Genomic DNA, 14,268 nt, shown 5'->3' with positions numbered 1-14,268 from the left:
TAATATTAGACCTGGCATTGAATATGGCATGGTACGAAAATGTTATGACACCCGAAACCTTAGCGTCTCATGTTAAAAATTATATAACCGCCTTTAAATCTACAACAGATTTAACCACTGGAGAAATAGCTCCGGTAACACCTAAAGAATTGATCGAGATTGCAATCAATTCAGAGACGAATAACTCGGATGAAAATGATCACAATACATCTAGTGATACCCACAAGGATGATTATGAAACTTTTTAAATACATATTTTGATGAAAAACCACTTGTCGGGTCGAGGACTGATACGTTTTTACAAGAAGCCTATTTCGAATATCTCGGTACTAAGACTATGAACAGTTTAGGGCAACCTTTATCCAGAAGACCCAATGCAAATATTACAACTTTTTAGATGGAGGTAAAGAAAAAATGATGAAATTATTACACACTGGATCAAAATACACCGATATGGTAAGTTATAACGCGTCACGTGTAACAGCTTATGATCTGGAAAATAAAGAAGATAAATATCATTTTACAAAATTAGAGTCATTACAAGAATCACGCAATACAGCTAAATGGACAGTGTTTGGGTGCTGGTATGATATTATTAATAGGATCTTTGTTTCTCACTATTTGCATTGTTATATCCTGGTTGGATGAAATTGCAACAATTGTATTCATTACATTGTTACTCGTTTACATATTTCTATTTAGAAAATCATACCTTGCGATAATCAAGACAAAATTAGTCATTCATGATTTTATTAAAAATTCTTTATTATTCAATTTGGATGAAACAAATTTAATGAATTATAAAGATGTAGATAAATTGAAAGAAAATTCTGCCTCTATAAAAATATTTCTTTTCAGAATTCACTAAACCGTATACTAATTATCTTTTAACTTGATATCATATTAAAATATAAAGAATTGTTTAAATTCCGATGTTTATAATCTTATGAATAATCAATTCAATTGAAATATATTGTGATGGTATACGGAAAATAAATATTATATTTAGAATGAGAATACCAACTTGCCACTTTTAGGGGGGGGGTTAAATATCACCACCACCCCCCCCCCCATCGTCGATGTTCAACTGAAAAGAGAAACCATATAGTTGGTTGTTTATATATATATTTTATATAGAAACTTGTGATTTAATAATGAATATCCCAACTACATTATATAGGATACAACTATATTATATATACACATCCTGGGAGAAAAAAATGTAACTTGACGATGAGCATATATATATGAAATAATTATATATCAAAATACATGGAGCTGAGGATAATATATATATATACATATATCTATTTCATTCTGATATAAGAGAAACATACAAATAAATTCAATATTGAAAAATATATATATATATATATATATTGCCAGTGATAGTTCAGAAAAAAAACTACAATCATAATGGAGGACAAAAGATCTATATGTGACTATTATCAACATGAAAAAAACCGACTAGATACATTCAACCCTAATTGTTTCAAGCAACAATTTCCTATTGACAGTCGGTTATTGGCTAAAGCTGGATTTATTAAAATCGACAACAACGATGTAAAATGTTTTCTTTGTGATTTAAGAATAGACATGAAGAATATCATAGGATCAGACGATATTATAAAGATTCACAAGAAAAGAAGCCCCGGTGTTCATTTGCACATTGTTTAATGGTTTTGAAAAATCTTGAAAATTTCAAGAAAAAAACTATTGAGCCACGTTCTCAAATTTCTTTCAAATGTATTCAACATTAACTAATAACGAGTATATGTCTATCATTGACTTTGTTTCGTCGTATGTCTCCGATATCAACAATCGTCCTTGTATTAAGCAGGAATATTCGACAATAGAAAAAAGACTAGCAAGTTTTGAAAAGTGGCCTGATTATATTGAACAAAAACCACAAGATCTTGCCGAAGCAGGATTTTATTATAAAGGTGTGATGACCGTGTTTACTGTTTCTACTGTAATGTTGGTCTTTGCAATTGGCAGAAAGAAGATATACCTTGGAACGAACATGCCATGCGGATGCCATCTTGCCCCTATGTCTTTATAGAAAAAGGTATAAAATTTAGTGAAAAAATGATTGACAATATTCATTATACAAATGAAGATGATCTCTTATTGGAATTGGATATTGTTAAATATGTAGTAGGTATGGGTTTATTCTATATGTATTGCTAAAAAGACTCTCAAAAATCATATTAACAAGACTGGTTGGCCCTATTTAAAAATAGAAGAATATATTGATGATATGGATCAAATGTTCGCGAAGTATCCCAAAATAATGAAACCCGAACCACTAATAATCATTAAAAACACGGAAGATGCATATGTTCGGTGCTTTCGATCTAAAATGGAGTCTAAGTATTTAGTTACAAGTAACGATACTTTGAAATGCCACCTTACCACATGATTCTGCAACTCCGTTTATATTAGAACGGGGTTTAAAAGTACCAATGAAAATTTGCCTCCTCCTCCTTCTTCTGTTCATTTTTCATCTAGTGTGCCTGTAAGCAACTCATCACCAGAACGAAGAAAGGAAATCATTGAAAATCCTACATCTCTCGAAGCTTTAATCCGGACCAATAAACACTGAGAATCCCACATTTTAAAAGAATTATCCGATTCAGAAAACATAAAATGTGATGTATTCACCGAGGAATGGATGAAAAATAAATCAAAAAACATATTACTGGTAAATATAAAACAGAAGAATCAAAGATATGGAATAATCCTATATGTAAAATATGTGAAAATAAGAACGCAACGATAGTATTTTTACCCTGTACACATATGGTTGTTTGTAAATCATGTATTCTTAATTTGACAAATTGTCCTATATGTCAACGATTTATCAAACGTATAATGAAACCTATCACATTATAATATATTTGATTTTCAATACTAAGTATTGTTTATCATTTATATATAAAAAGTATGATAAAATATTATTTAAATAAGGATATATGAGAATATTATTTAAATAAGGATATATGAATATATAATTTGAGAAATATTAATGATAAACTATTATTTGATAGTGTGCGTGAGGATATATATATATATATATATATATAATATATAATATATAAAATAATATATACGTCTTGATAGAAGATATTGTGATTCAAAAGAGCCAAAATGAAACCAGTTATATATAAAGGATATTCAAGAATATTAAAGATCGATGGAAAATAATTTTAAATATCAACAATATTCCATTAATAAATGGCTATTACCTGTGGCTGGATTATATTACTCTGTATATCTAACCACAGATATAGAATTATTTACGAACCTGATGGTGAATATATTAATAAATTAACATTCATAGTTTGTAAAAAATAAAATTATTCCTAAAGACTGAAAATATTTTTTTATAACCTATAAGATAAAAAATAAACTTGATATTGTGATACTTGACCATCAGAGGTTATTCCTAAAGAATGGAAACATTATCTTATATATCCTGTGATATTATAATATAACTTGTGTTGAGTTGAGGATATATGGAAATATACTACTATATTATTATGTTACTTGATCATCAGAGTTATAAAAAAATAAGATATTCCTCAAGACCGGAAACATTATTTTTATAATATAGAAAACATTATCTTATATATATTGTGATATTATAAAAAACTTGATGTTGAGGACATATGGAAATATACTACTATAATATTATGTTAACTTGATCATCAAGTTTATAAAAAATAAGAATATTTCCTCAAGACCGGAAACAATTAATTTTATAATATATATATAAACATAATATATATATATATAAATATATATATATAATATTATATATATATATATATATATAAATATAATAGTGATCAAACATATACCGAAATATTTATATGTTACTGAGGATATATTGAGATATATTGCTATACAACGATAGAAGTGCCCAATCGCTACCATCTGTCAAAGTGTTTTGTTATACAATTGACCGCATAGATTGTGATATTCATAATGTGTACAGAAGAGAAAGATATTATTCTTGTCATGAAGAAAACAGAAGGAATTCATTATATATACCTCAAAATATATGCCCATCAACCGATATTTAGAAATGATCATTATCGTCATGAAGAAACAGAAGGGATTCATCTATAACCTCCAGAATATATACCCATCAACCGGTCACTATTGGCCAAAGCTGGATTCTGTTCCTACAATCCCACTTTGCACACTCTGGGCTATATGATAACATGCTTTTCTTGTGATTTAACAATTGCCCCGAAAAATATCAGAAGATCAGATGACATTATAAAGATTCACAAGGAGAAAAGCCCCGAATGTCTGTTTGCACAAAGTTTATTTTCTCTTGAAAATATTGATAAGTTTTGTAAACCGCCTCAAATACGTAAGGCATTTCCCGATGGTTCATTATTAAAATGTGAGAAATATCGATTTGAAACATTTATCGATTGGCCGATCGATTGGATCTCTCCTAGATATTTAGCTGTTAAAGGATTCTTTTATTTTAGAAAAGAAGACTATATTACTTGTGGCATATGTGGCCAAACGATAGTAAATATTAAAACATGCAACATCAAAGACATAGATAACGTAATAGGAGGACATCAACATATGAAAAACATACCTGATATAATATGTAGCTTTTCCCATAAACTGGAAGATGGAAAGATGTATATACCTCAAAGGAAAATAATCACTTGAAAAGCATTGGTATCATGAAACATACTATTTCTTATGCAAGAAATTTCATGACAGAAGAAATGAGACTAACAAGTTTTTATAACCGGGATGAACTAAAACCAGATATAAGATCTTTTGACTGGCCTTTAGAAATTTACCAAAAACCACAAGCTCTTGCCGAAGCTGGCTTTTATTATAAAGGTGTGAGTGACCATGTTTACTGTTTTCACTGTAATGGTCATATTCGCAATTGGGAGAAAGAGGATATACCTTGGAATGAACATGCTAAATGGTATCCAGATTGTAACTATCTCCTTTTAAAGAAAGGGTAGAATTTGTTTGACAATATTCAAGATCAACTTTTATCAGAAATGAATAGCATCTCATAAATGATTTGAGATAATAAAGGAATTGGATATTGTCAAACAAAAATATCTCTAGGATATAATATAATGATGTTATATATATTTTCGTGAAACATATTAATGAGACCGCTGGCCATATTTAAGGTTAGAACCATTTATTGATGATATAAAAAAAATAAATCCAAATATCCCTAAACCGCCAATCACCATTATTTATTCTGGTGGACTAGAAAATGCATCCGGCCCCCCTGACTCAATAGATGCCGAGAATATGGAAAACCAAACATCTCAAGAAACTTTACCCAATGCCGAGAATATGGAAAACCAAACATCTCAAGAAACTTTACCCAATGCCGAGAATATGGAAAACCTTCCATCTCTAGAAACTTTAACCCAATGCCGTGAATGTGGAAAACCAAACAATCAAGAAACATTACCCAATGCCGAGAATATGGAAAAAAACATTTCTAGAAACTACCAATCCGTGAATAGGAAAACCATCTTAAAAATTACCCAATGCCGTGAATATGGAAAACCTTCCATCTCTAGAAACTTACCCAATGCCGTGAATATGGAAAACCTTCCATCTCAAGAAACTTTACCCAATGCCGTGAATATGGAAAACCAAACATATCAAGAAACTTTACCCAATGCCGTGAATATGGAAAACCTACCATCCTGAAACTTTACCCAATGCCGTGAATATGGAAAACCAAACATATCAAGAAACATTACCCAATGCCGGAATATGGAAAACCAAACATACAAGAAACATTACCCAATGCCGAGAATATGGAAAACCAAACATATCAAGAAACCTTACCCGAAACAGAAAATACCGATATTGGAATTTATAGATGCAAAGTATGTAGCAAAAAAACGCATGTATATTATGTATTCCATGTGGACATATCGCTGCTTGTATATGTTGTAGTCTTCAGTTAAAAAAATGTCCTATTTGTCAAGCAGATATTGTATATATATAAGAAAAACTAATCTAAAAAAATAATAATTGTATATAACATTTGTATTATATTATATAATACATCAAATATTATCTGTATTTTTAACCACAAATATAAAATTATTTACGGTACTCATTATGAATATAAATAAAATAAGATTATTCCTAAAGAGTAAAACATATTTTTTATATCCTGTAAGAGAAAAAATAAACATATATTAATATTACTTGATGTTGAGGGCAATATGGAAACATATTGCAATATATTGCGTTACATGATCATCAAAGTTTATAAAAATAAGACTATTCCTAAGGACTGGAAATATTATTTTATATATATTCTATGATCTTGTAATAATTACTTGATGTTGAGGTATATGGAAATATACTGCTATATTATTGCGTTACATGATCATCAGAGTTTATAAAAATAAGACTATTCCTAAGGACTGGAAATATTATTTAATAATATAATTCTATGATCTTGTAATATTACTTGATGTTGAGGGTAATATGGAAATATACTGCTATATTATTGCGTTAGTTGATCATCAGAGTATATATAAAAATAAGATTATTCCTAAGGACTGGAAATATTATTTTATAATATAAACTGTGATCTTATTACTTGATATTGAGGGTATATGGAAATATACTGCTATATTATTGCGTTAGTTTGATCATCAGAGTTTATGAAAATATTCCCAAAGACCAGAAACTATATATATACTGTGATCCTGTGAATAATATATATATATATATCGAAACATTATAAATATTGAGGATATATAAAATATACTGTTATATATAAATGCGCATGACAAGAAAAATAAGTCAATCGCTACCAGTACGTGAAAGTATTTTGTTATACAATTGGCTGCATAGATTGTGATATTCATGATGTATACTAAGGCAGATAAAGAGATGATCCGGATTACAGAAGAGGACAAAGAGATAATCCGTAATCATTTTTGTCATGAAATACATAGAAGGAACACGTTCATCAAACAACTTAATAGAACTGATGTACCCATCAGCCAGTCACTATTGGCCAAAGCTGGATTCTTCTATATTATGGGACATGTAAAATGCTTTTCTTGTGATTTAACAATTGACCCGGAAAATCTCAGAACATCAGATGACATTATAAAGATTCACAAGGAGAAAAGCCCCGAATGTCTGTTTGCACAAAGTTTATTTTCTCTTGAAAATATTGATAAGTTTTGTAAACCGCCTCAAATACGTAAGGCATTTCCCAATGGTTCATTATTAGAATATGAGAAATATCGATTTGAGACATTTATCGATTGGCCGATCGATTGGATATCTCCTAGAGATTTAGCTGCTGATGGATTTTTTTATTTGAGAGAAAGAGACCATGTTCATTGTATCTATTGTAACATAAAAATAGGAGACTTTGAAAAAGGTGATACAGTAAGAGAAGAACATTTACGTATCTCCCCTCATTGTCCACTTCATATTGAGAACAGGGAAATAGCAAATAAATATCTTGATATAAAGCAAAATATTGCCGAGAAACTGAAAGATGGAGATATATATATATTTCAAAGGAGAAAACCATATACATATAAAAATAATGGTCTCTTGAAACATACTAGTTCTCGTGCAATTGATTTCACGACAAAAGAAAAGAGAGTAGCAAGCTTTCGTACCTGGCCTGAAAATGTTCATCAAAAACCACAAGCTCTTGCCGAAGCTGGCTTTATATTATAAAGGTTTGAGTGACCATGTTCATTGTTTTCACTGTGATGGTATTATTCGCAATTGGGAGAAAGAGGATATACCTTGGAATGAACATTGCTAAATGGTATCCAAATTGTAACCATCTCATTTTAGAGAAAGGAAAAGAATTTGTTAACAATATCCAAGATCAACTTAAACCATACAACTCATATAGTAATAAGGATCAAACTATATCAGAAATTAAACTATACCACCCATAATAGTACAATGGATATAATGATGAAATTGGATATTGTCAAAAGTATATTAACCTTGGGATATGAAATAGATGATATTCAAAAGACTCTCGAAAAACATATTAATGAGACTGGGCTGGCCATATTTAAGGTTAGAACCATTTATTGATGATGTAAAAAAAATAATACAAATACCACTAAACCACCACCATCATGAAACATCTATTAAATAAGATGGATGATGCATATATTTTATCGCTTTTATCCAGAAGCGAGTCTCCATCTGTGGATAACACAGAAGAAAATATGTATCCTCCTGGTTTATCACTTGAAGGGATATATGAAATAGTAAAATCCCTACATCTCCAGTTGTATTTACAATAGACGAACCAGAATATAAAAGCTAGTATCCAATGCAGGAAAAATGGAAGACCATGCATCTCTAGAAGCTGTAATCCAATGCAGAAAATATGGAAGACCATGCATCTCTAGAAGCTGTATCCAATGCAGGAAAAATGGAAGACCATGCATCTCTAGAAGCTGTATCCAATGCAGAAAATACCAAGATTAGAGATAATATTTGCAAAATATGTATGCACAATCACGCATAGCATGATATATTTACCATGTTTACATATGATTGCTTGTAAAGATTGTACTTAACCATTGAAAAATTGTCCTATTTGTAAAAATAAAAATTTGTCAGATAGCAAAACGTACTATGGTATAGAATATTTGTTTTATATACAATATTCATCGAGATATCACTATGATCAAGAATATTATATAATTATAATATTCCAATAATAAAATAGATACTACCTAATGACTGGGATATATCCAAACTATAATATATTAATAATAGATTAATTTGTAATAACAGTCAATTATTCCTAAAGACTGGAAATATATATAATATTTATTATATATATATATATATATATTATAATAAAATATATATTATATATAATATAAATAAATATATATATATAATATATGTATAAATATAAATATATAATATTATAAAGATATATACTTGACTGATGTTAATGTTACTTGATGTTGAGGGTATAGGAAAAATACTGCTATATTATCACATACTTGTTCAGCAAAGTTTATAATTAAATACAAATATTCCTAAAGACAGACTGAAAATATTATTATTCCTAAAGACCTGTGAAGAAAAAAGTGGTGTTATGGGATATATTAACTTATATTGAAGGATATATTAACTTATATTGAAGGTCGTATAGATTGTGATATTCATGATGTTTACAGATGAAGAAAAAGAGATATTCCGTAATTATATTTGCCATGAAAATAACAGATTGCATACATTCACACGAAATACATTCGAAGAATCTGTCATAAAGTACCCATCAAACTAATCAAACTATTAGTCAAAGCTGGATTCTTCTACATTTAGGAAACATATAAGGTGCTTTTCTTGTGATTTAACGATTGAACTAGAAAGGCTCAGAACACCAGTTGATATTATAAAGATCCATAAGGAGATAAGCCCCAAATGTCTGTTTGCGCAAAGTTTATAATTCCTTTGAAAATATGATGAGTTTTGTAAACCGCTTAAAAAAAAATACGTAGATTTATTCTCATTTAATCATGAGAGACATCGAAGAGAGACATTTATCGAATGGCCGATCGATTGGATGTCACCTAGAGAATTAGCTGCTGAAGGATTTTATTATCTAAGAAAAAAGACCGTGTAGCATGTGCATTTTGTAATAAAATAATAGGAGACTTAAAAAAGGTGACATAATAAGAGAAAAACATCGACGTATCTCCCCTAATTGTTCTTTTCTTGATGATACATGGAGAAGAATATTAAACTATCCTGATACAACTGATTGTATTGCCGGTAAACTGAAATTTATGGAATATGAAATAAATAAATAAACCATGTATAGATAACGATACTGGTGCCATGAAACATACTATCTCTTATGTAGAAGATTTCACAACAGAAGAAAAGAGACTAGCAAGCTTTAATGATTGTAACTGGCCTGAAAAAGTTCATCAAAAACCACAAGCTCTTGCCGAAGCTGGATTTTTTTATAGAGGTCCGGTTGACAATGTTCAATGCTTTCACTGTAATGGTATGTTTCGCAATTGGGAGAAAGAGGATATACCTTGGAATGAACATGCTAAATGGCATCCAGATTGTAACTAACTCCTTTTAAAGAAAGGAGTAGAAATTTGTTAACAATATTCAAGATCAATTATCATCAGAAATTAAGCTATATAAATCATTTGATATTATGGATGTAATGATGAAATTAGACATTGTCAAATGTGTAATATCCATGGGCTATTCTAGAGATGATGTTAAAAATACTCTTAAGAAACATATTGATGAGACGGCTGGCCATACTTAAGGATAGAACCATTTATTAATGATATTAATAAAGTAAATATAAATACTTCTAACCACCAAGTATCGTTAACGTCTATTAAATGAGATGGATGATGCATATATTCAATCGCATTTATTCAAAAGCGATCTCCATCTGTGAATAACACGGAAGAAAATATGGAAACCCTTACATCTCAAGAAACTTCACCCAATACAGAGAATACGGAAACCCTTACATCTCAAGAAACTTCACCCAATACAGAGAATACGGAAACCCTTAAATCTCAAGAAACTTCACCCAATACAGAGAATACGGAAACCCTTACATCTCAAGAAACTTCAACTAATACAGAGAATACCGAATTCAATATTATAATATGCAGAGTATGTATGGACAATAGCACACATACGGTATATATTCCGTGTGGACATATGGTTACTTGTGTATGCTGTACTCTTCAATTGTATAAACTGTCCCATGTGTCGAAAAAAGATCACACATATAGTAAAACCTAATCAGTCCTGAATCGAATATATATATATTATATATATATATAATATGGAAAATATATAGATATTATTTATATATATGTAATATTTGTTTTGTATATACAATAGTTTTCGAGATGTCAATATTTTATCAAGAGAAATAAAAACAAGGTACATATTTACAATATTCTATTAATAAATGGCTATTACCTATGGCTGGATTATATTATTTTCCTATCCTGTAAGAGAAAAAAATCAACATTGTAATCTTGATGTTAATGTTACTTGATGTTGAGGGGATAGGGAAAAATACTGCTATATTATCACATTACTTGTTCAGCAAAGTTTATAAAGATATATACAAATATTCCAAAGACAGACCGAAAATATTATTATTATAAGATTATCCTAAAGACCTGTGAAGAAAAAAGTGGTGTTAAGGAAATAAATTACCTTATTGAAAGTCGTATAGATTGTGATATATCATAATGTTTGTGACATTCATGATGTTTACAGATGAAGAAAAAGAGATAATTCCGTAATTATATTTGCCATGAAAATAACATTGCATACATTCACACAAAATACATCGAAGAATCTGGTCATAAAGTACCCATCAAACTAATCAAACTAATAGTCAAGCTGGATTCTATCTACATTAGGAAAACATATAAGGTGCTTTTCTTGTGATTAACGATTGAACTAGAAAGGCTCAAAGCACCAGTTGATAATATAGAGATCCATAAGGAGATGAGCCCCAAATGTCTGTTTGCGCAAAGTTTATATTCCATTGGAAAATATTATAGATTTGAAACTGCCTAAAAAAAAAAGACTTAAGGCTTTTTCCCTCGACTGAAACATTAAAATAATGAGAAATATCGATTTGATACATTTATCGATTGCCGATCGATTGGATGTCACCTAGAGAATTAGCTGCTGAAGGATTTTATTACTAAGAAAAAAAAGACCGTGTAGCATGTAGATTTGTGATAAAATAATAGAGACTATAAAAAAGTGACATAATAAGAGAAAAACATCGACGTATCTCCCCTAATTGTTTTTTTTCTTGATGATACATGGAGAGTAACAATAAACAATCCTGATACAACTGTTGTATTGTCGGTAAACTGAAATATATGGAATATGAAATAAATGAAAAATAAACCATGGTATAGATAACGATACTGGGCCATAAACATACTGTCTCTTATGTAGAAGCTTTTACGACAGAAGAAAAGAGACTAGCAAGCTTAATCCTCGTAACTGGCCTGAAAAAGGTTCATCAAAAACCACAAGCTCTTGCCGAAGCTGGATTTTATTATAAAGGTGTGGAGTGACCATGTTTCAATGCATTCACTGTTATGGTATTTTTCACAATTGGTAGAAAGAGGATATACCTTGGAATGAACATGCTAAATGGTATCCAAATTGTAACTATCTCCTTTTAAAGAAAGGAGTAGAATTTGTTAACAAATTCAAGATCAATTATCATCAGAGATTAAGCTATATAAATCATTTGATATTATGGATAAAATGATGAAATTAGACATTGTCAAATGTGTAATATCCATGGGCTATTCTAAGATGAAGTTAAAAATACTCTTAAGAAACATATTGATGAGACTGGCTGGCCATACTTAAGGATAGAACCATTTATTAATGATATTAATAAAGTAAATATAAATACTTCTATACCACCAAGTATCGTTACACGTCTATTAAATGAGATGGTGATGCATAATTCAATCGCTTTTATTCAAAAGCGAGTCTCCATCTCCATCTGTGAACAACACGGAAAAATATGGAAACCCTTACATCTCAAAAAAACTTCACCCAATACAGAGAATACGGAAACCCTTACATCTCAAGAAACTTCACCCAATACAGAGAATACCGAGATTCAATATTATATATGCAGAGTATGTATGGACAATAGCGCACATAATGGTATATATTCCGTGTGGACATATGGTTACTTGTGTATGGTGTACTCTTCAATTATCTAACTGTCCCATGTGTCGAAAAAGGATCACACATACATAAAATCTATCATGTCCTGAATCGAATAAAATATATATATATATATAATATATATAATAATATATATATATTATATATATATATATATATATGGAAAATATATAGATATATTATTTATATATATGTAATATTTGTTTTTGTATATACAATATTTTTCGAGATGTCAATATTTTATCAAGAGAAATAAAAACAAGGTACATATTTACAATATTCTATTAATAAATGGCTATTACCTATGCTGGATTATATTAATTTTCCTATCCTGTAAGAAAAAAAATCAACATTGTAAATCTTGAATGTTAATGTTACTTGATGTTGAGGGTATAGGGAAAAATACTCTATATATATGATCATCAAAGTTTATTCCTAAAGACCAAAATATATTTTATATGTCCTGTGATCATGTGAATAAACATATAACGAAATAATATATAATGCTGAGGATATATCAATTCAGAGGATATATTACTTCATATTGAATATTGAACATAATAACGAAATAGAGGATATATCAATTCAGAGGATATATTACTTCATGTTGAAGATAAACATATAACGAAATAAATAAAAATGCTGAGGATATATCAATTCAGAGGATATATTTCTTCATGTTGAAGATAAACATATAACGAAATATTAATAATGCTGAGGATATATCAATTCAGAAATATTACTTCATGTGAAAAAAACATAAACGAAATATATATAATGCTGAGGATATCAATTCGGAAATATTACTTCATGTTGAGGATATAGCACACAGAATAAAACCAATTTAGAACTTTATCAAACCGAAATAAGAAAACCAGCACTCTAAAACTTTACCAAGCGAAATATGGAAAACCAAGACTCTAAAACTTACCCAATGCCGAGAATATGGAAAACCAAGCATCTCTAGAAACTTACCCAATGCGAGAAATGGGAAAAACCCAAACATCTCTAGAAACTTTACCCAATGCCGAGAATATGAAAACCAACATCTCTAGAAACTTTACCCAATGCCGAGAATATGGAAAACCAATCATCCAATGCCCAGAATATGGAAAACCAATCATCCAATGCCGAGAATATGGGGAAAAACCCAAACATCCAATGCCGAGAATATGGAAAACCAATCACCAATCCGAAAAGGAAACCAATCATCCAATGCCGAAAAGGAAAACCAATCATCCAATTCCGAAATTTGGGAAAAACCAATTTATCCAATGCCGAGAATATGGAAAACCAATCATCTCTAAAATTTTTCCCAATGCCGAAATATGGAAACCCAAACATCTCAAGAAACTTTTCCCCAAAAAGAAAAAACCGATATTGAAATTTTATTTTGCAAAGTATTAGCAAAAAAACGCAGTGTATTTTAAAATTCCATGAAAACAATTTGCTGCTTTTATAGTTTTTTAGTCCCCTTTGTTTAAAAAA

General features: G+C 29.7%; 1 protein-coding gene across 1 annotated transcript; it reads left to right on the top strand.

The window, feature by feature from the left end:
• The first annotated feature begins 563 nt into the window (after positions 1–563).
• On the top strand, positions 564–12,852 carry LOC125028178 (baculoviral IAP repeat-containing protein 7-B-like). Its single transcript, XM_047617562.1, is given in 9 exon segments — positions 564–584; positions 1,841–1,943; positions 1,946–2,068; positions 4,831–5,008; positions 7,047–7,252; positions 8,415–8,491; positions 9,228–9,248; positions 12,708–12,752; positions 12,754–12,852. Coding segments are annotated over 9 exon segments (873 nt in total).
• Positions 12,853–14,268: the final 1,416 nt, after the last annotated feature.

This window comes from Penaeus chinensis, chromosome 8 (assembly GCF_019202785.1).
Source record: "Penaeus chinensis breed Huanghai No. 1 chromosome 8, ASM1920278v2, whole genome shotgun sequence".
In the NCBI taxonomy this organism is placed as follows: domain Eukaryota; kingdom Metazoa; phylum Arthropoda; class Malacostraca; order Decapoda; family Penaeidae; genus Penaeus; species Penaeus chinensis.
The sequence above is the reverse complement of the archived record's forward strand: the minus strand, read 5'-3'. Positions and strand labels throughout refer to the sequence as shown.